The sequence below is a fragment of the Procambarus clarkii genome, chromosome 74 (assembly GCF_040958095.1).
Source record: "Procambarus clarkii isolate CNS0578487 chromosome 74, FALCON_Pclarkii_2.0, whole genome shotgun sequence".
Classification (NCBI taxonomy): Eukaryota; Metazoa; Arthropoda; class Malacostraca; order Decapoda; family Cambaridae; genus Procambarus; species Procambarus clarkii.
The window spans coordinates 12,894,344-12,918,258 of record NC_091223.1 but is presented as its reverse complement, the minus strand read 5'-3'; the positions used below and the strand labels follow the sequence as shown (position 1 = coordinate 12,918,258).

At 45.8% G+C, this 23,915-nt stretch overlaps 1 protein-coding gene across 1 annotated transcript in view; it reads left to right on the top strand.

Annotated features, from left to right (window-relative positions):
- The window catches only part of LOC123767321 (FRAS1-related extracellular matrix protein 2-like), a 51,796-nt gene that overhangs the window by 13,161 nt on the left and 14,720 nt on the right, over positions 1–23,915 (top strand). Inside the window, 11 exon segments of the mRNA XM_045756904.2 lie at positions 14,966–15,058; positions 15,574–15,720; positions 16,365–16,595; positions 16,755–16,892; positions 18,022–18,106; positions 18,512–18,675; positions 19,609–19,758; positions 20,862–21,071; positions 21,324–21,432; positions 22,049–22,137; positions 23,322–23,486. Coding sequence (XP_045612860.2) covers positions 14,966–15,058; positions 15,574–15,720; positions 16,365–16,595; positions 16,755–16,892; positions 18,022–18,106; positions 18,512–18,675; positions 19,609–19,758; positions 20,862–21,071; positions 21,324–21,432; positions 22,049–22,137; positions 23,322–23,486 — 1,581 coding nt within the window.

Sequence of the window (23,915 nt, the reverse complement as noted above, 5' to 3'; positions counted from 1 at the left end):
ATAGAGTAGCTTAGGCTATTTCTACCCCCCACCCCCCATCCCCACTAATCATGACCCCTAGATTTTCCTCACATTCAGACTTCGCAATTTCAACATTGTCCAGCCGATATCAGATAATTACATTATTATTAATATGCAATCTAAGAAACCTGTATAATTGTTCAGCATTAAACTGCATCTGTCAGCCTTTCGTGAAAGCCTATTAAGATTTTGTCTACATTTGAAATTTTTCTCCGCCTTATTTTTCTCTTGACATTTCCAAACATTGCGGCTCAACCCTGTGCCTAAATAACATATATACGATAAACAAATAAGGTCCCAGGACACATCCCTTGGGCACTCCCTCCTCCTACAATGTCAATTTAGTTCCGTCACATTTATTTGTCTATTCCGAATAATCTGTAGCGCACGTAACTAATGTCCGCGACCTTTTGTTTTCTAGGAAATGTTTGCGTTCTTGACAATCTAAATACGTAATAACGTGTAGCAGCGGGTGTAGGGGATGACGTATTCATAGCATCATGCGTGCTGCACTTTGACGTAGATGAACGTCTGCAATTTGTATGCGTCTGTGATAGCGTGATGGGTGATATACATATAAACAGCTGCATAAAAGCCATTGGCTTTGGAGGCAGCTTGTTCAGCCGACAGAGGATGACTTGGAAGCCGGGCAGACATACCCAGCATCACGCCTTGGTAAATAGCAGGAGCAATTTACAGGTGTAATAGTAGACTTTAAGCAGACGAGGAGTCACAATAACGTGGCTGAAATATGTTGACCAGACCACACACTAGAAGGTGAAGGGACGATGACGTTTCGGTCCGTCCTGGACCATTCTCAAGTCGATTGTCTTGAGAACAATCGTCAAGTCGATTGACAATCGACTTGAGAATGGTCCAGGACGGACCGAAACGTCGTCGTCCCTTCACCTTCTAGTGTGTGGTCTGGTCAACATACTTTAGCCACGTTATTGTGACTCATCGCCTGCTTTCTCAGTTGTTCATTTGATGCATCACGCTATTGTGATTTCTGTGTGTATCTCACCCTGTGCTTGCCAGCATCTCGTATGGTAAACAGACAAGATATTACGATCTTTTCTCAAATAATTTATAGCACATATATGCCACGCCTGGAATATTAACGCGTTATCAACCACTAACGTAGCCCGCTCTTGCCATGTTGCCTTCTTGTCTTCCTTATACGAACACTTGCATATCGTCCTCTCGCTTTTACGAATACCAGTTAACGTCTCGCAAGCTGCCGAGGTCGATTAAACTGGTTTGGGAATCTTGCTCGCACAATGTTTTCAATTTGTGGTTAATCCGTACATAACAAGCACTTTTCCTAGTGATTATGCCCGTATAGTATTGCTTAGGCTAGAATTTATTACCTAAGGCTAGGCTATGTTAGGCTCGGTTAGCCTAACACAGGCTAGGTTGGTTTGGGATAAGTTAGATTGGTTTTAAACTCCGCTAGTGCACCGACTTGTATCTACAGCACAGATCTCCCATCTCTTGTTGGATTTTATTACCAGCAAGAGATGGGAGAATTGTAAGCAGCGCTTTGGAAGCAGAAGTTGTCAACATTGAGGTCGGCGTCCGCATGCAGATGTCACCAGATGGTCCCGCCCAGCGCCTCCCGCTGGGCCTTGTTGTTCACCTCAACAACCTTCTAAATTGGTGCCATTGACGCTCGGCTGAACTATTTATCTAGGTATTTGACCATGGTGGTGTGATTACCTACGAGGCCACGTGGTCTCGTAGGTCTGTGAGGGGTGACCATGCTGCTGTGATTACCTACGAGGCCACCTGGTCTCGAAGGTAATCAGGTGGCCTAGACTACCGTGATCTAGGTAGATTACGAGACCAGGTGGCCTACGAGACCAGGCCACCTGGTCTCGTAGGTCTGTGACGGGTGACCATGCTGGTGTGAATACAAAACATGGTCCTGGAGGTCCGTGAAGACTTAACGTCAGCCCTACGTAACAGTGGGCATTTGTCAAGACATTTCTGAATTCAGTTTAACATGCGCATCGTTTATATAAAACCCGTTATATTTACCAGTCACTTTGACTGGACGGTAGAGCAACGGTCTCGCTTCATGTAGGTCGGCGTTCAATCGACCTGCAGGAAGCGAGACCGTCGCTCTATCGCCCAGCCCAAGTGGTTTGACAAGCTAGTGAATGGAAATTAACTTGCAACCTTTAAAAAATTATATATACAAAAAAGAATGGTTTAACAAAATAACATGTCAACATTCCAAGATGACGTACATGTCGTGTTTGCGCGTGTCATTGGCTAGTTGGGTTCAGCCCCAGTATCACTTTTTAAGAAACATTGGCATCTATAGCAACCCCAGCAATTTTCATGGTATGAAACTTGGCATTCGTTTTCTGCGAGAATACCTGCTTGCGCTCGCCGTTTACCCACGTATGTTCATAGTTTGACTGCTTACTCCCACCGTGTGCTAAGAAACTATAGACACTAATGCAGAGTTACTGTATTTAGGATTATCGATTTATTAAAGTACTGTATTTAATGATCCGAGAGAGAGAGAGAGAGAGAGAGAGAGAGAGAGAGAGAGAGAGAGAGAGAGAGAGAGAGAGAGAGAGAGAGAGAGAGAGAGAGAGAGAGAGAGAGAGAGAGAGAGAAGGGGATGTTAGGGGACAGGGTAGGAGAGAGGAGATAAGAGATCAGAGAGGGGGGGAAGATAATGGAGAGAGAAAGGTGCAGAGAGGGAGAGAGAGACCCGGGCACAGCTGGGTACCCTATCATCTAGTAGTATATAAATATACTCCTTACTGGCGAGGTGAGGCAGTACCTACAAGTAAGGGGAGCCGGGGAGAGGGAACCCTGCCCACACCCTGGCCAATATTGACGCTAGCCGGCCCTAACTCATGATGCTCACACTGATACTGTCTACCTACCATTATTTCATTAATATTCACACACACACACCGTCTTCTGGGACCTGTGAACCTGCTATTTATGGCGTGAAGAGGCAGAGTAGTGAGGTAATCATGATGGAGAATTATAATAATGATAATTCTGATTTATATATATATATATATATAATAAATTATATATATATGTATGCTGAATAACCACAGTGACAAACTAAAGATTAACAGTTGGCACCACCACCCAGTTGAGGTACAAGTAGCTCACTATGTATAAACTCTGCTGGATGAATCTTAGTAAGGATGGAGTCTGATATATATACAGACAATGGAATTTGACATCATTTGCCATTTCGTGCAAAGGGAAGAGGGGAGGGGCATGGGGGGTCAGCCCCGACCCGCTTATGACCCTTCACTAACAACCACCAGTCACCCTGCAAAGTTTGGCGAGAGAGAGAGAGAGACCCATCTATATCTTCCCACTCGCACATTCGCAGATGGAAGAGCGCGTCGGTCTTAACCCCCTCGATACTACCATCGCAAGTGTTCCAGGACCTTGGCTGTGACCTCGGCCTCTCGACCCCTCCGGTACTTCTTCCTAGAGAGCCTCCTCACCATCAAGTGTTTGACGAGTACCACATTACAGGAACGAGTGCTGGTCTGGGAAGAGTTTGGGAAGGCAGGTATAGGGAAGGCGTCTGTAAACAGTTCATCAATGATGTAACGTACTTAACTAAACGAATAGTTCACTTCCTAAGCCCATGATTGATGTTGATTGTTGCCGCCGGAGGCCGCTTGTTTATTGTGCACCCCATGATCATGCTGTGAGCGGTAGCGCAAAATGGATTAGAGGACCTATAAGGTCTTAATCAGACTTCGGCGGAGATTTTATATTGGCAATTTAATCTATTTTTGCGCACACCTTACAATAATAGTCTCAGCTACTAGCAAAAAAAAAAAAAAAAAAAAAAAAAAGGTTAGTGCCCCACCCCCCACCCCCTCGTCCGACTAGATCTACTACCCATTAAGGCTCCAACATAAAAATACTCAGCTGTTGAATTCGTGTAGGCTAATGGCAGCCATACTAATACGCTGATAACCTATCTACTACTGAATGGCGCCCATTAGGGGCCTGGACTACCTTTTACCATTATACAACGAATTCCGAAATGTTCCCTTTAGAATTTGTAAAATCCACTACTCACAAATTCCGTAGCGTTATATGTAACGATACAATAAAACACAGTTTGATACTATGGTTGAAAACGAATGATAGAAATGTTAAAACGAGAATAAAGTTGTGACATGGAAAGGTTTAATATTGAGAAAAACGTTCAAAGATCAATGTCTTGGCTCAATGATTCGCTTGTTGGTCTAGCACTATTTTGCTAAACAGATCTACAGAATTGTGCATGTTGTTTTCCCCTTGGAACATTTATAACTTGTTTTTTTTTTTTTTTAGATATATACAAGAGTTGTTACATTCTTGTACAGCCACTAGTCCGCGTAGCGTTTCGGGCAGGTCCCTGGAATACGATCCCCGCCGCGAAGAATCGTTGTTACAACCAAGTACACATTTTACTGTTGAGTTAAACAGAGGCTACAGTTAAGGATTTGCGCCCAGTAAATCCTCCCCGGCCAGGATACGAACCCATGACATAGCGCTCGGGGAACGCCAGGCGAGTGTCTTACCACTACACCACGGAGACTGGTATGCAATATAGCCTATTCTATTCTAATGTGATTCTCTCTCACACATCACTTTCAAACTAATGAAAATAGATCAATAAATCTGACTTAACAAATAGAGCAGACGTCACAGGGTCTGCTCTTCAAGAAACACAGTGTCTGTCAGAACCTCTAACACTTAGAACCTCTAACACTTTAAAACACATTTATGATAAAATGTAACTTCAGAAACCTCAGTCTTTAGAAACAAAGCAGGCAGGACACTACGAATATTTACCTAAAACCGTAAACAGGTAATACACCATACAAGGAATACCCTAAAGTTACACATTAATGCATACCGCCCTATTTAATCCCATTCTTATATCAGCCAAACATATTCCTTTACCCATCACCCGGCTCTGTAGTACCATTCTTGATAAATTACCTGAAATCCTTGCACTGTATCCACATTTCGCTTCCAGTAGATAAACGACACACGAGATTCAGAAACAAGTAGTGTATTGTGAGGACTAATAATAAACAGAAGCTCCCCTATGACTGTAATATCCCCATTGGTCAAACTATTATGTATTAACGATAAGACCTAGCATTAATGTATGATGACTTACTGTAAATATATAGCTCTTGAAATAGCACTTTCTCTAACTAGCCGACATTGTAACTATAAGGTGTGAAGGATAGATGAAATTGTTTATCAGACCTCATCTTAGATTATTACATAAAGACCTTTTGTGCCCTCTGTAATGCTTTTGCGCTACCGCTCACAGGATGAGTATGGGGTGCACAATAAACTAGCCGCCTTCGGCGGCAACAATCAACAAATTCTTGGTGCATTAAAACACCGCATCGCCACCACCTTCCTCCTCGCCCCATTACGTCTAAGGTGAGCATGCCTGTGGCCGACTGAGGCGTGGGGAGGAGGCGGCGGCGGCAGCCACGAAGGGCCAGCCACTGAGGCGTGGCGGAGGAAGTGTTGTGGTCCATAGCTGGCAAGTTGTGGGTCTTTGGAATTAACAGAGGTCGTCGGCGAGTGTCGGGAGGCGGACCCCTTGACGCGACGGAAAGGTGTGGTAGAGATAGGCTAGCTAAACGCCCAGACGGGGAGTGTGGCAGGGAGTTCACGGAAACAAAATGCCCAAAAGATTGGTTGCATAGTTTTTGTAGTGCAATTTAACATCATCTTGCGTTTGTGTCCATGGTACTTTTTGGGAACAAAGAAATATAAAAAGGGGAATTTAAGTAGTTAAAATTTTAGTAGATAATATTCAAATTTACCTGTTATTTAAAATATAAATATTTACCTGCTAATATTTAAAATGCATGCGAATGATTGGAGCTCTAGTACAAGGGTAAACATCGACCACATTAAGCGAGCTTAACTATTAGATTGGTTCTTCGAGCGGTATTAACAAGTATAAGGCGGGGGGGGGGGGGGGGGGTAGAAATAGCCTAAGCTACTCTATCCCTTTGAGATGTATTTCTTTCTTATCTCAAACATACTTGTACAAGTATAGGCAGCTGGGCTGAACCCCATACACGGTCCAGCTGGGCTGAACCCCGGCCCGGATACACGCAATCCACACATCTATATCCTACAAATTTACTACTTGCTCTTTTAAAATTTGCCGTCACGCGTGTGTGCTTGAGTGGCCATAACTATACACTTGGTCAGTGCTTGGTTCATATTATATATATATATATATATATTTATATAAGCAAAGCTGAAATATGTCAATAGATTATATGAGAGAGAGGGGGTGGGGGGTGGTAAGGGCCCACTGGGGTCTATCCATGAATGGAAAGTATTTTTGAGAAATTAACATCTTCGGCAGACAAAGCCAATTAAAAATGCACTATTATGGCAAAGTTTCTTATTTGCGAGTTAATAAGTTTTTTTGCTTTGTCTCTCCTCGTCAGTAAAAGGTATATTTTATGTGGCGTCTTTCAAAGCGGCGGGCGGCCAAGCGTGGCATGGACGTTACTATTTAATTCCTCACCCAAGGTGTTAACTGCCGTCTGTAAAATAGTACCCCATTAACCCCCCTCCAGGCGAGTCCATCTCTAAGCCGCATCTACTCACTGTTTAGATTAATTACCGAGATAATTAATTATGTAGATAGCTATCGCCGTGAGGCTAGCGGTATTGTGGCGGCTTGGAATAGGCTTCGTCCGCCATACGATAACATCTCGCTCCTGTCTATGCTCGTCTCTCTTGCAACCTTACTGATGCACGAGGATTGCAAACTTCTCCTCGTCACACCTTCAACCTGTCATCCATAAAGGGTAGTACCTTCAATACACACGGCAATCACAATAGCGTGATGCATCAAATGAACAAATCCACAAGGGATAAATCCTTAGTCGGCGCGCCAGTCGACTATATAAGGCGGGTCTGGGATTATCCCGGGCGCAGGTTCGAACCCTCATTACGACCCTTGTGGATTTGTTCATAGTACCTTTAGTTACTGTGGACGGAAGCACAAAATATGGACTATTTCACCCCCCCCCAACATTCTTCGTGGTGTGCAGACGACGAGTCACACTAACGTGTCTGAAAATTACACATCCAACCCCCACACACCTGAAAATAGCTCAAGTGACGACGTTTCGGTCTGTTTTGGACCATTATCAAGACGTGTAATGGGTCCGTGTTGGATTATCATCAAGTCAACTTGATATTGGTCTAAGACGGACCCAAAATGTCGTCAATTCTTCATTTTCTGATGTGCGCTTTGATCATTAAGACGTATCTGCTTTAGCCAAACTTCATGCAGGCGATGAGTCACAATAACGTAGCTAAAGTATGTTGACCAGACCACACACTAGAAGGTGAAGGGACGACGACGTTTCGGTCAGTCCTGGACCATTCTCACAATCGACTTGAGAATGGTCCAGGACGGACCGAAACGGTCGTCGTCCCTTCACCTTCTAGTGCGTGGTCTGGTCGACAAACTTCATTATATATGAAATTATTTAAGAATAATGGATAAACAAGTGTTAATTATAATAAGTATATCCTGACAAAATGCAGGAACAAACTACCTCGTAGTTTGTGATTTTTATCAAAAAATATTTATTTTCAAAATTTTCACTAGATGCTCCTTTTTATATGCTGATTAAGGAAAATAGGTTAAAAAAGCTGATAAATCTGATATATTACGTCATAATGGAGGAAGGGGGGGGGGTACCTTTGACAACCCGCCGTCTTCTTATCTCTGCTGAGGCCGCTAGAGATAGTGGTCCTGAGGTAAATTCAGGTAAAAACACGAATTTTAATTTAGCTACAAGAATCCCGTTTTCTGTGCGTCGTGAAAATGGGTATAACTTACGTAGTTGCCAATCACCCTTCTAATTATACGCAACGCGCCCGACAATCTGATCACATTATACGCAAATTATATGCGCGAGAGGTATAATGAGGTCTGATGTATGGGTCTGGAGGTGATAACGAGTTGTAATGAGAGAGGCAGCCGTGTTTACTGATGCTGTTCCAAGCTGTTTATGCTCCCCGATCTCTCGATTCATCACACCGACGAAAAAAAAAAAGTATTTTGCCTAACCCGAAACTAACGAACCCAAGCAACCCACCTAACCTATCGAAATCGATCTATAAAAAGCATGAGTATAAGAGAGGAAGGGAAGGAAGTATCAGGGGAAAAGCACCAAGCCATTACCGTGTAAGGCTCTAGAAAGGTCGAGGGAGCACCACCATACCAAAGAGATCGTAAACAAATACTGTAGATTTAGCGAAGGAAAGCCATGCACGATTAACCTACTAGAGTTCCAAGATGAAAATCAGGCAAAATGAGAGATGGTCGAACGACTATTTTCCTTGACTGTCCAGAAGCCTTCAAATACTAATTGCAGAAGTGGTTACAACAGCTTAGACTCGAGACGCAGGTGGATCTGCATCTCGAGAAACTGGAAAGGTGCTGAAAAGCGGGGGTAATAAAATTCGCGGTTCATCAGAAACATGAGAAATATCATAAGAATAATGAGAAGTGATGAATGAGGAACGCCATGGAGTCATTACTAGGTTCTCCGAAGTACTCTCGGTGCATACAGGTGACCTGACAGTGGGAGTGAAGTTGTACATGTCCATGTTCCAAGGTGATGCAAAACTAAGGAAACTAATTGGGGATAAGAACTGCGCGCGCGCACACACACAGGAGCAGGAGCTAATGCTCAATCCTCTAGGAACACATATGCGAACACACACACATACCACATCACGGGAGACATCTCCCGTCACGCAGGGTGCAGTCGCACCTCCACAGATCTCCAGTATCAGCTCTTGATACTGGCAATGGCTCAAAAGGGCCACCACTTACGGACTATTCATGCCCGTACCACCTTTTGGGTGGCTTAATCTTCATCAATCATACCACATACCAGTGTGGAGGTGTGATCCCTCAGGAAAAGTTGGGCCTCGGGCGAGGATAACATGAATTAGATCACACCAATAAGTGCCAACAAAGGTTCAGGAATGTCGCGTTTTCTACTCCAGATATGGTGGAGACAGACAGACGGAGAGAGAGAAAGATTTCTAAAAACGCCCTCCTCTCTCACTCTGTCTCTTCCCCTCTCCCTCTAAGTGGTCCCAAACTCAAGCTTCAACAAAATCTTTCATCTACTTATCATCATTCTTGTTTGTGTGTGTTTCCTGTATGTTTCCTGTAGGATGGTGACAGTTCCCTCAGACCTTATCAGCCAGCCCGCGAGGGTGTGTGGTAAAGCTGCTGGTCTTATCTCTCCTCTCTCTCCCAGGACGGCCAACAACAACATCAGCGCAGTCTCCCCTACACACTTTTTTCCCGTTTTCTCCTTCCCTGCCCTGCTTTTCCCCTACTTCCCCCCCTCTTTTACCCCTCTTCTCTCAAACTATTCTCCTCCCTTATTTACAACGTTGAGAAGATTTAACAAACATCATTCAACATTACATAAAAAATCCCCTCAACTTTCTTAAATTTTAGGGGATTTTTCTCAAATGTAAATTTAAGATTTAAGATAATTTATATTTGAGAAAAATCACATTTGAATGAACGGCTCATTAAAATTGACGAGTGCGTCTTTGGGGTCGGGCGCTGGATGGAATGAACACAGCCTGAGGACGGGATGGTTATCTTGAGGTTATCTTGAGACGATTTCGGGGCTTAGCGTCCTCGCGGCCCGGTCCTCGACCAGGCCTACTTTTTGTTACAAAGAAGCAGCCCGTAGCAGCTGTCTAACTCCCAGGTACCTATTTACTGTTAGGTAACAGGGACATCAGGGTGAAAGAAACTTTGCCCATTTGTTTCCGCCCCCTGTTACCTAGCGGGAAAATAGGTACCTGGGTGTTAGTCAGCTGTCACGGGCTGCTTCCTGGGGGGGTGGAGGCCTTGTCGAGGACTGGGCCGCGGGGACACTTAAAAATAAAAACCCGAAATCAAGATAACCTCCACTAGGGATCGAACCCAGAACCTCAGGACTACGAATCCGAAGCGCTGTCCACTCAGCTGTCAGGCCCACTAACTCGATGGTTGGTGCAGCTTTGCTCTCAAGACTGGCGCTTAGTCTAGCGGTGATCCAGAAAGGAATATACGCAAATATTTCTCTCTCACACACACACACACACACAATTAACCTATCCACACACACACACACACACACACACACACACACACACACACACACACACACACACACACACACACACACACACACACACACACAACGCCAAACACGGGGCCAAAATTAGATAGTGACAAATACGCTTTTACGCCGCTAATAACCTATGGTCTATCTTAACACCGTAAGTGTCCGTGTCCCCCCTAACAAGCGGTAATCTGCCATCCCTAACGACCCAATTCGTCACCACTGTCACTCACGATAAGTCATAATAAAATGCTCACGTCCTATCAGTTGACCTTGGTAACGCAGCTTGTAAAGACTCAAGTCAGCGCGAGTGTGACACGCGTTGATTGGTTCTTGGTTACTGTGACGCAAGCTGATTGGTTCCCATGACGCGTTGATTGGACCTTGCTTACCGCTGATTGGTCCTTAGTTACCCCTTGACGTGCGTTGAAGGTGGTGTATACCTCGTGGACCAGCTTCTCTGTGTATACAGAGTTTACTGTGGTCCTGGACTTGGATCAGGACTAGAATAAACTTGCTGGTTGGTCAGTAGACCTCAACAACCCTTCTGTGGCTGATAGACCTCAAGTCCAAGGCTAAAGCAAGTGCGCGTGTGTGTGTGTGTGTGTGTGTGTGTGTGTGTGTGTGTGTGTGTGTGTGTGTGTGTGTGTAATTACCTAAGTGTAGTTACAGGATGAGAGCTACGCTCGTGGTGTCCCGTCTTCCCAGCACTCTTTGTCATATAACGCTTGGAAACTCCTGACGGTCTTGGCCTCCACCACCTTCTCACCTAACTTGTTCCAACCGTCTACCACTCAACTACAACCGTCTACCACACACACACGAGTGTGTGTGTGTGTGTGTGTGTGTGTGTGTGTGTGTGTAAAGTACAATTTGTCACGATAGCTGTGGACAAGTGTCTTTAAGACGGGACTTCACTTTATGCACCCTTCTTCGTTCTCGACAAAGAATCGGGGATCCCGGGATCGAGTCACTGGAGGGATAGAAGTGATTGGGCACGTTTCTTTTCACCCAATGCCTCTGTTCCCCTAGCAGAACCCGGGAGTTAGACAACTATTGTGGGGGGTTGCAGCCTCGGGAGGGTCCTCGATACAGGCCTAAAGTATATTATTATATATATACACAGGCTTTCTGTCCCTGACAAAACTAAGCGCCATTACTTAGAAAGTAATATTGTAAGGTAGTCAAGCGCTTAACACTTAACAGGCGTGAGATACACACTTAAACAATATGCAAATAAACCTTAGGCACCCCCCCCCCGCCCCCCTCAAAAAATAGTTGGTGTCTGGCTTTAAGCAGACAATAGATACCAGCAGGTGTTGTACCCATTAGGAGCCGCAGCAACCCATGTATGGTCGCCCCCGACACTCTCCCGTAAAAACACCATTACCGTAAATGGAATGTTGTATGGTGGAGTCTTGAAGAGTCGGCCAGCCGTGGGAGCGGGCGTCGTCAACGCCGCCATGTTGGCCGTACTTGAATTTGAAATTCAGAAAGAAAACAGTTAGGATCGAGCACTAAGTAAGACTATGAAACGTACGTACGTACGTTTCAGACGTACCAAGACGTACCTTCCCCTCTGTTCCATTACGTAATTTGACAATGGTTCAAGACGGCCCGAAACGTCGTCGATTCTTCACTTTCTGCTCATCACTTTCACTTCTTTCTTTCTTCTCTCACTTTCGTTTGGTCTTCACTTCTAAGGCTGGGATATGAGGAAGGTACGGTACCCAACCATCTGGACCATCGGGGGATCGAACATCGGCCCAGCAAGTGGTGAGCGCTTCACTCTACCGCTCAGTCCAAGTTGTAGAACCGTATGACAAGAGGAATTATCATAATTCCTTGAATAGAGTTTATAAAGTTACCAGTGAAGCGTGTAGATTATTTCCCATATGTTGCAGCAGTGTGCGAGAGGGTAGGGAACCACTCCAGCAGACAGTGTGCGAGAGGGTAGGGAACCACTCCAGCAGACAGTGAGCGAGAGGGTAGGGAACCACTCCAGCAGACAGTGTGCGAGAGGGTAGGGAACCACTCCAGCAGACAGTGTGCGAGAGGGTAGGGAACCACTCCAGCAGACAGTGTGCGAGAGGGTAGGGAACCACTCCAGCAGACAGTGTGCGAGAGGGTAGGGAACCACTCCAGCAGACAGTGTGCGAGAGGGTAGGGAACCACTCCAGCAGACAGTGTGCGAGAGGGTAGGGAACCACTCCAGCAGACAGTGTGCGAGAGGGTAGGGAACCACTCCAGCAGACAGTGTGCGAGAGGGTAGGGAACCACTCCAGCAGACAGTGTGCGAGAGGGTAGGGAACCACTCCAGCAGACAGTGAGCGAGAGGGTAGGGAACCACTCCAGCAGACAGTCCACATATAACAAAGTAGTTAGCCCTTAACAAATCAGGTGTGTCATCTGCCGCCCCATAAGTGAGGGGCTTACAGATGTTAACGATCCAGGGGCCCCGGTGAGCCTCCCTGAGTAATACACAAAGGTACACCCAGGAACAACTGGCGCTGCCAGCGAGTTATGTGTAGGGTGTGGGTGGGTGGGTGAGTGTGTGTGTGTGTGTGTGTGTGTGTGTGTGTGTGTGTGTGTGTGTGTGTGTGTGTGTGTGTGTGTGTGTGTGTGTGTGTGTGTGTGTGTGTGTATTGGGTGTGGGTGTGTGAGTGTATTATATGTAGCGAGTGTTTTTTTATAGTTTTAATGTGTCATGTTTAACTGTGTAGTGTACTTATGTACACATTACCACAACACACTACACACCCTTTCCACAGCATACTACACATGCCATTCAATACTGAACAAATTTTCTTAGTTGCCTCCTTAATAAGAAGCTTCGCAAATGTATTTACCCTTCGACCATTAGGCGCGAACCACGGTCAACTACCCTTGGTACGCACCTTCCATTTCCCATCACGGTTAAGTAACCACAAACTGTTCATTCCCAGCCGGGGACGCATTAGGATACCGTGTACGATTTATTAACCACAACACCCACTACTGCACCCAAAGCCTCGTCCGCCCAGAAACCAGGCTGCATCTGTGTCCAAACCCACTCTTACACACAACCACACCCACAACCCCCTACCCAGGTTTACACCCCCCCCCCCCCCTAAGGTCTACCCCTCACAACCCCACCCCCACCTCTCACCACAGCCACCACTAGATTATCCTTGCAAGGAAACACGACTCCCAGCTGGACCTTTAAGAGCTGGTTAAGTCAGAGCCGCGAGTCTCAGCCTGCGTCACTCCCGCCAAAAGAAAGAATTAATAAATTGCGCGGGATAATGTCCCTGACAGCTGGGGTGGCCCAAGTGTGGACTGTCACACACCCACGTACGTGGGAGGCGTGGCCTTAAGTGCCTCGCACCTTGAGGCACTCGTGGCACTCCTCGTGTTTACTGCATTCACGTTAAGTGGCACTTCTGCGTGACTGGATGCGAATGACATTAATAACCCCGCTTCCTGGCACTCGATTCTCAATGTGAGAAACATGAATTTATCTCTATGTCACTATTGTGATACGATGACACCTGCTATGTAATCATAATCATACATACATATGCCATATACATATGAAAGTTGCCAGATGTAGAACGCTAACAGCTGTCACATATATTCAGTTGAGAGTCCTGGATACACAGTTGCCATATCAGCATTGCTGTAAGTGCCCTGTACGGAGTTGCTGTGTAAATATGCCAGAGATATGCCATACAAATAGCGCGGGAAGTTCCAAGTGTACAGCTGTCATAACACCAGCGCTGACAGTGCCATACATAACCTTGTCATGTAAATAGTGAAGGAATCTCCAGACAGTTGTCGTAAATATTACTAAGATTACTAGATCCAAGACTGACTCATGAGTATTACCGAGTAGCCTCACAAGGCCTGGGAGGAGGACAGCTCTTGCCTCATAAACCTACTCACTGTGTGTGCAGAAGGTTGTATGGATGGGTGTGAGGAAGAGACGAAATAGGTGAGTAGGTGGGTGTAAGGAAGAGGAAATATACAGAGGTTATACAGCTGCGAGAGAGCAGCAGCAGAAGTGGTAGAGAAAAACAGGTCGGGGGTCAGTACATTTAAGAACTGACGGGTAGAAATGCAGGGCCCAAGAGCTAAAATCTCGATCGTGCAGACACGATTTTACACATAGTTTTACACATAGGAAACACAGATCAACGAGCTCTCAACCTGCATAAGAGCTGGTCGGAATGTCAAGAGGCGAGATACAAGAGCCAATGCGCTCTTTTAGATCCGGAAATTATTAGGAGAGTACTACCGAGTACAGATAAACACCCACACAATATACACACACACACACAGGTACACATTTTATAATGCTTGGTGAACGTGTGTTCCACAGTGGGTGTGAAAAGATGGTCGTTCTTCAACGAGTGTAGGTTTGAAGGTGTAGGTCTCTTAGACCTGCATTAACATGGTTTCGTTCTACGATGAGAGAACATGTTTTGTTCTTCGGAGAGACTGAACATATGTTCGTCGTATTCTAGTAAATGTCAGCATATTATTCTAAATGGGAATAAACATGTTGGCATTCTACAGTGAGTGAATGTGCGGTAGTTCATCTGTGAGCCTGAACTCTAAAGTGGAGTAACGGCGTTCTACAGTGAGAATGCTTAATTCATTACCCAGTGGAGGTGAACTTCAATACCGTTGTTATATGAACTTGAACCTTTTGGCATCGTTTTACAGTGTAAATGAACTGGCGTTGTGTCGTCCTACAGCAGATGTGAACGAGCAAGACGTCGTATACCGCCTCGGAGACGACGCCGTCTGCGACACAAGCGACTCCTTCAGCTTCTCCGTCGTCGACAGAGGTGAATACGACCAAGACTCGTCATCAAGCCTTTACGCAGACACTTACGGAACCTTTACATCTTTCCTTAACATTGGCGACTGTGTTTAAAATTATTGAATAGTTTACGAGCGTGGAAGCTTCACCAACGCAAGGTTATTATTGTTATAAACAACCTCGTTTAGAGGTTCATAGGTCGTAGAGTGCTTATTAAATGTAAACAATGACGCCATGTTTGAGGACAGATGTACGGGTTTAGGAGGTTGCAATGCAATACTTTCACATGTTGGACATACTAAGAAGGTTAGGTTAGGTTGTGGGTTTCTATTCAGCTTTTCAAGGTAAACTCAAATATTCACAATAAATTAGTATGTCACATATGCATTTATTCATAAGCAAGATATTGACTATAAGCAAGTGCGAGAACGGTTGCATTTGAAACTAGTTCTTAGTTATTATTTGTATTAAAACGCTAAATAAACTGATACCAGTCATTGTTATCACCATCATACAATGTGTTTTAATCTTGCCTTTCAGGAGGGAACCGCCTGGAGCTGCAGGAGTTCCGGCTGGAGTGGTCATGGGTCAGCCTGGCCAGCGCTGCCTACCACGTCCACGAGACCTCCTCCCACCTCCTGGTCACTCTCCGGAGGCGAGGTTACCTGGGTCACACCTCCTTCATTAGTATGTTCCTCCCGTGTGTGTGTTTGAAGTATCATATCAAAGGTTCTCTGGAAGTCTAAGAAAATGTAGTTGGTCCACCATTTCCTCTCCGTTTTAGTTCCAGTTATCTTATCAGAACTATTAGATAATTAAGCAGGACTTCAATTCTTCGAAATCCTACTGCTATTATTTTCTGCAGAGAAATTCTCCGTTAATATTTAGTCGAGCCTTGCTGCTTCAATACATTCTGTCCTTATTGTGGGCTCTTTCACATGCAGGTGTAGCAAGTTTTTCATGACATGAAAACCATTCAAACTTTACTTTCCAGATTTCCTTTCCACTATGAAAAGTTTCTAGTCAGCCAGTTTGTTCTCAAATGATTCTGAACATCCATTTAAGGTTAGGCAAGATAGAGCTAATGAGATCTCCTTATCTCTTAAACATCAATTGTATTTAAATCTACCCGTGTCTTCATAGATTTTGTGTAGATGATCGCTACATTACTACAACGAAGTGTAAGCAACATCTCCAAAGATCATATTCATTTCCATGAATCCTGCTACATAGTCTTCCCGGTTTGGTGCCTTCTATTGATAATAATTCCATGCTAAAAACAAAAACGTATCCACACATTCGTACAAGACCAGTGTCACCCGCTCTTACAGCCATGGAGCTGGGGAACGAGACGGCCAGCGTGACAGAGGACCTCCACCGTTCCTACGCCCGCCAGGTACAGTTCAACCCGGGTCAGACGTCAGCCGAGTGGCGGGTGAGAGTAGTGGACGACGGAGTGTTCGAGGGCGCGGAAACCCTCACCCTCACCTTGCGGCGCCCCGTCATGACCGCCCTCGAATTTCCCTTCCGCGCCTTCGTCACCATCAGCGACGACGAGGACGGTGAGCCCATGAATTGTGAATCATTAATAGTTACGCCCACTCCTGTCGCGTGGCCATTTAAGCCTAAATATTATTTTACCGGTCCCATTATAGTTAAAGTTTCATGGCAGGGTCATGAAACTTGTAGTTAGAGTAACTAGGACCTGCGTCTCTTGGCAGCGAGCCGTGTGGAGTTCGACGTCGAGGAGTACAAGGTCGAGGAGGACGTCGGGGAGGTGGAGGTGCTCCTCGTGCGACACGGGGACGCTTCTCGTGAACTGGTCGTTACCTGCACCACACACACCTCGTCTCGCCCAGGTTAGTGCCAAGGATTACCCTCCCCCCCGCCCTTCAACCTACGCCTGTAGCAGGACTACCCCTCCTGCTACAGGAGTAGCAGGAGGGGGTTGTCCTGCTATGGAATAACTCCTGTTATTCTATATGCAGGCGATGAGTCACAATAACGTGGCTGAAGTATGTTGACCAGACCACACACTAGAAGGTGAAGGGACGACGACGTTTCGGTCCGTCTTGGACCATTCTCAAGTCAATTATCCTGTTATTCCACGTGTTACACTTTTCCCCCCCTCCCCGTCAGCAGTGGCCCGTGCCCATGACCTCACACTGGGGCTGCAGTTAAGCCCTCTAACTGGGCTAACTCGTCACGGCTATTGTTAGCCTTCTAACAAGAGTTCTATTATACAGTGCTATTTTTATTTATTACTATTGCATGCAGGCTCGTTATGAGGACTAGTTTTTATTGCAATAATAATGCTGGACTTGTCAGAGTGACATTCACGTCATTGTCAGTGTCACACTGACATACTGACATTATTAGTTATTCCATGTCCTTTGTTATCCCTTCTTAAAAGTCCCTTTAACAGTATAAGACAGTAACTTAATAAATACTGCACTGTGGTCAATATGGATATACAAGTAATTTATGTACATAATTAAGCCTAAAAATTACCTTAAGTAACGCATTTAAATCTACACAAAACAACCCATTAAACCTAACCTAGGCCTAAACGCTATATGAAACTAATTCCATTGTATACTGGTATATATCATTGTTGGGAACATGATGCCTACTGGGTTCGTCAGGTCTCCACCAGCCATGCACAAAGCTGTGTGGGGGAGAGGGGGTGGAGAGGAAGGGGAGGAGAGGGGGATATCACCCACTCAGTTACTAGCCAGACCCAACAGAGCCGAGTTACACCAGGTCAGACCCAGTTGACCCGAGTGGCGTGCACAGGCTGAGGCATTGCTACCGTTCAAAATCCAGTTAGAAAAATCCTCAGGACTATTGAGAGAAGGGGGGGGGGGGTAGTCCTTTGATAAGCCGCTGGCTTCATGTCCTTATCAAGGTCATGAGATAGTCACCCTTCAGGGAACTATTTCTCAGGTCCCAGACCCTACTCTACTGACATGGCAGTGCCATTTACAGGCAGTGCCACGGGGACAGTGCCCGCCACGGTGACGTCCTACTCCGACTACATCTCCCGCCCTGATGCTCCCGCCTCCCTAGTCAAGTAAGTTGTCGAATATTTTTTCTGTTTTAGCACAAAATATATAACAGCCAAATGTATGGCTGTCTTCCAACTTTCTGGTAGGTTTCCTATTTCCAGCGACATTTATATACATCAATATACATGTACTCACCTAGTTGTGTTTGCGGGGGTTGAGCTCTGGCTCTTTGGTCCCGCCTCTCAACTGGTGTACATATTCCTGAGCCTATTGGGCTCTATCAACATGTGTGGGTAAAACATGTGTGAAAATCACGAAAATTAACACGTGATGACTATACATGAATGCTAATTAATGAAGAGATGCTAGCTAATATTTCTGAGTGAGTGAGTGAGTGAGTGAGTGTTAAAGGCGAAGGCCACAGCGGGAGGTCCAAATATCACTTTAAACATCTCCCAATAACTGAACAGGTTTGGCCCTGGAGAGCGAGAATCCGTGTGTCGTATAGTCATAATCGACGACTCTCTCTACGAGGACGAGGAAGCCTTCAGGGTCGTGCTGAGTCGTCCCATGGGAGGCCGCCTTGGCCACAACGACAACGCCACCGTCACCATCCTCCCAGACCACAAGGATGGTGAGTAGGTGAACAGATGCACAAGGGGCGTGACGAGGGTTCGAACCTACGTCTGAGAGGATCCCAGACGCTGCCTGGGTGACGAATTCCCAGTCGATTAAGGCAGCGTCCGGGATTCTCTCTGACGTAGATTCGAACCCTCGTCACGGCCCTTGTGGAGTTCATGGTGAGTATGTCTTGTTTACTCACTTGGGCTGGACGGTAGAATGTCTGTCTAGCTTCATGCAGGTCGGCGTTCAATTCCCGACCGTCCAATTGGTTGGGCACCATTCCTTCCCCTCCCCCCCCCCCGACCGTCCAAGTGGTTGGGCACCATCCCTTCCCCCCCCCCCCCGACCGTCCAAGTGGTTGGGCACCATTCCTTCCCCCCCCCCCTCCCGTCCCATCCCAAATCCTTATCCTGACCCCTTTCATGTGCTATATAGTCGTAATGGCTTGACGCTTTTCCCCCGATGATTCCTTCAGTCCTTGTTTACTAATGTCCCTGCAACTTTTGCCTGAAGGACACTAACACAGGCACACGACACCTCTGTTTGACAAACAAAACCTTGCAGACAAACAGCAGTTGAACTGATTAACTTGTCAGTCTCTCCCTAACGTGTAGAGAGCTCACTCACATATATACATCACGCATAATGATTTCAATCAAATTCAAATTACCTAATGTCTCGTTGATATATAATATATAAGCTATGATGCATGCAATGTTGCACAATAGGGAGAAGGCTAATCAATTTCTGATAGATATTAAAGATAAACTTTTCCATAAGTCACTAATATTCACATTAATAAAGTAATTATCAAGAAAAAAGAGCTAATCGACTGTGAGTAAATTTACATTGTTTTAAATATCGTAACACCATTTAATAGCGATTCGTGTGTTCGTAATGTTTCGTTACAACTGCTCAGATTTAGTTCACTCTGCAACAACAGTTCCAGCAATCTTCTTCGGTGAATCTGTGTACCACGTGGACGAGTCTGTCGGGTCATTAGAGGTCACTATCTGGCGGTCCGGCACTGACCTCTCACGTGAGGCTACCGTGCAGGTGGCCTCCAGGGCTCTCAGCCCTCCCCAGGCACAAGGTAAGCATCTCAGCCCTCCCAAGGCACAAGGTAAGCATCTCAGCCCTCCCCAGGCACAAGGTAAGCATCTCAGCCCTCCCCAGGCACAAGGTAAGCATCTCAGCCCTCCCAAGGCACAAGGTAAGCATCTCAGCCCTCCCCAGGCACAAGGTAAGCATCTCAGCCCTCCCCAGGCACAAGGTAAGCATCTCAGCCCTCCCCAGGCACAAGGTAAGCATCTCAGCCCTCCCCAGGCACAAGGTAAGCATCTCAGCCCTCCCCAGGCACAAGGTAAGCATCTCAGCCCTCCCCAGGCACAAGGTAAGCATCTCAGCCCTCCCAAGGCACAAGGTAAGCATCTCAGCCCTCCCCAAGAGACTAGGTGACGCTCTCAGCCCTCCCCAAGAGACTAGGTGACGCTCTCAGCCCTCCCCAAGAGACTAGGTAAAGTTCTCAGCCCTCCCCAGGCACAAGGTAAGCATCTCAGCCCTCCCCAAGAGATTAGATAAACCTCTCAGCCCTCCCCAAGAGACTAGGTAAACCTCTCAGCCCTCCCCAAGAGACAAGGTAAACCTCTCAGCCCTCCCCAAGAGACTAGGTAAACCTCTCAGCCCTCCCCAAGAGACTAGGTAAAGTTCTCAGCCCTCCCCAGGCACAAGGTAAGCATCTCAGCCCTCCCCAAGAGACAAGGTAAACCTCTCAGCCCTCCCCAAGAGACTAGGTAAACCTCTCAGCCCTCCCCAAGAGACTAGGTAAACCTCTCAGCCCTCCCCAAGAGACAAGGTAAACCTCTCAGCCCTCCCCAAGAGACTAGGTAAACCTCTCAGCCCTCCCCAAGACACGGTAGGTGTGCTGCCACAGAACACTAGTTCACCTACAAGTCTCCTACACAAAATTATTCATCTTGAGTAGAAATCGAATATCAAAATGCATACAAATTCATGTCCTTTGTTTCAATTAATATTTCCTCAGTCGATCACAGAGCTAACCCGCCATTATAATACATGATATAGTGTCGACTTGAGACCTTCACGAAGCTTCAAATCAAAGCATTCGAAGCTTAAAAACCACGACGTGGACGACCTAAATGTCTTTTACACCTTCGCCCCGTGTGGGTCCCATAGCCGGGTACGACTATGTGGCCGTGGGTCGTCAGGTGGACTTCCGCTCCGGCGTCAGAGTACAGAGTGTGACGCTGACGGTGATGGACGACCTGGGGAGGCCGACGCTGGAGGGAGTCGAGGCTCTCACTCTGCTGCTACACCTCCCTTGCAACGCCTCCCTCGGGGACCCCGCAGTTGCCTCTGTCCTCATCAACGACTCTCTCTCCGACTGTGAGTTGGTCAATACTTTTTTCTTTTTGGAGGGGTGTGGGTTAGTTTGTGGCTTTAAGGCCTTATCCACCTCTTGAGGATTATTAAGGCTACCACAATAACTTACTTGACCATCTAGCAAGTTTGGTGTTGAGCTTAAGGCCTTATCCACCTCTGGAGGGTTATTGAAGCCTATCCACCTCTAGATGGCTATTGAAGCTATTTCTAGTTTTATACAAACATATATGTGTATGTACTTTTGTCGCCCTGCAGTGCCTAAATTCGAGTTCCGGGAAGATAATTACACTGGATATGAAGGCGGCGGGACAGTGACGGCCTGGATCACCCGGGGCGGTGACCCCTCCCACCCAGCCTCCGTCAGGTAGGTCCTAAGCCGAGCTCATGTGAGCCAATGTGTAGGAGCTTTGTCTTTGTTATGTCGACTCGAGCTCAAGCGTAGACTACAGTGTAAGGAATCTGTGGCTTTTGAATTGTTCTGTTCAGATCTGATCTGTGACGTACTATCTAGGGTAGTACAGGACCGTAGATAGTGGCTACTATCTACTGTCTACCAGACAGTAGACGGTCTGATTGCCTTGTAATCCTATGGAACTAATAAGCTATCAGCTCTTAAATAGTAATGTGATCACTTCCCTTTATGGTGCTTCACTTCTTACTAGAAGAGGTGACAAGATGTTGCTTTGGTCAAGAAATATATGTACAAGATTCTCCTCCTATCTAAAGTTCTAAACCACCGCTCACCTGGGCCATTTGCCCTCTGACCCCACCTTCCCTCCACTGTTTTAATTGTTATTCAACTGTACATAGCACGTCATTGTATAAAAATTTAGAATAACGAAATAAAAGTGGTCCAGTGAAGGCCGACAATCCCTATATACATAGGGATTGATATAATATTTACACGTATCGATTATTGTATTACTGTAATTAATTGGTAATTTTCATGTTGGTATGTGCTTACCTTGCGGGTGAGGCAGGTGCTTCACGAGGCAGGGCACCGCGCGCGTCACCGAGGACTTCGACGAGCGGCCCGACGCTGAAGCCTCGTCAGTCCACTTCCAGCCAGGTAACACCGCCCTGAGGGTGTGTAGCGTGGCCCTCCAACTCGTCCTGGTGGTCTAATGATCGTTCATCCACCAGTCGACAGCCTGTTTATGAATGCAACACACTTTACACACGATTCCCAATTGATAACTTTCGAACATATCTCAAACAATGCTTAGCTGTTTAAATCACACCTGTAAATGCTTCACCCCACGTACCGCAAATACAAATAATTCCCAACAGCCTGAACACCTAATATAACAATTTAGGCCTAACTATACACCAAATTTTAATATTTAATAATGTTAATTTATATATGAGAAAATACGGATTATGAATACACAGTATGTTAGAATAGATATACACGTCTTTGGGGTCAGCCACTGCATGGACAAGCCTAGTCTGAGGCAGAGTTGCCAAATCAACCCCTCAAAACATTGGCCAAATTGTCATCAATTCATTGTAACTACGCTTCTCAAAATCCTTGTCACATACTTAGAATACAGTACAAATAATTGTCAACAAAGATAAACATGTAAGCTTAACCTAAGCCTATGCAGAAAATAAAACATAATATTCTATTAGAAATAAACCATTTTTATTACACTGTCGTTGCTTGGTTTGAGGATGGGTTGGCTCGATTCTCAAAGGCAGCATTTTGATTGGCTGAAGTACGTGGAGCCCTGCAACATATCAAATTAGCTTACACGTTGTTTACATTAAAAAAATAAATGTAAACAAAGAAGTTATAGTATAAGTGAATTGATATTCATTATTTCACAAACAAATATTTTGCATAATTGCTGCAATTTGCGTTGCTATTTGCACACCTGCCTATTGCACCGTTAGTTATATATCTGCAGCCTTGGCTTTGTTCAACAGCTGACGTGCTGCTGCAGTAATGTTCCCGTCACCATTTTATTATGTAACTATTGTTATCACTTCCAAAACTATCACTGCCTCTACGGCTTTCCTGCCCCTCACCACACCTACATTCTCCATCTCTCCTTCCCAAAAATCACACCCACAATATTTCCCAAGCCCCCCTGCCTATACACTCTCCCACCATATTTCCCCATTCCCCACACCCTCCCTTTCTTACACCCACACTCTCCGTGACTCCCCTTTCCCCACCACACCCACACACTCCCTCATCCCAACCATGATAATGTCTTACCCCAACTTCTCCTCCCTCCGCCGCGACAGGGGAGCTGGAGCGGCCGTGTATGGTAATCATTGTGGACGACGACGTATATGAGGGGCGGGAGCAGCTCCACCTGGCGCTGGGGTCGCCTGCTTCACCTTCAGCGGGCGGTGCGCGCCTTGGTCCTCACACAACCACCACTATCTTCATCAACGACAAGGCCGATAGTAAGAAAACTTTTTTTTAGATAGAATGATAAATTGGAATAGGGTGGAACAGTCAGTAATTTATATCGGAAGAATACATAGCAGATAATCCAGTTACATCTATCTAGGTTATCTGTTGGGAAATGTGAAATAAAACTACCCCCCTGAAGGGATTAAATCCTATCCGCACAGATAATATAAAGATAAAAATGCAAAGCACCCTCCCTCCTCTCTAACTCAAATTGCCAACAAGGAAAAATTAATAAAGAATTATCTTGCTGCACTACTATGTCTATCTGTTCCCTTATTGTTTTGATTACCAACAAACTTCTCCAGCACGCCCCATTCCTCCTTTTGTAACCCCTCGTCTGTGTATTTAGTATTTGTGCCTGCAGGATCAAGCTGTAAGCTCTTGGACCCCGCCTTTTTGACTGCTGGTTGCCTAATGTG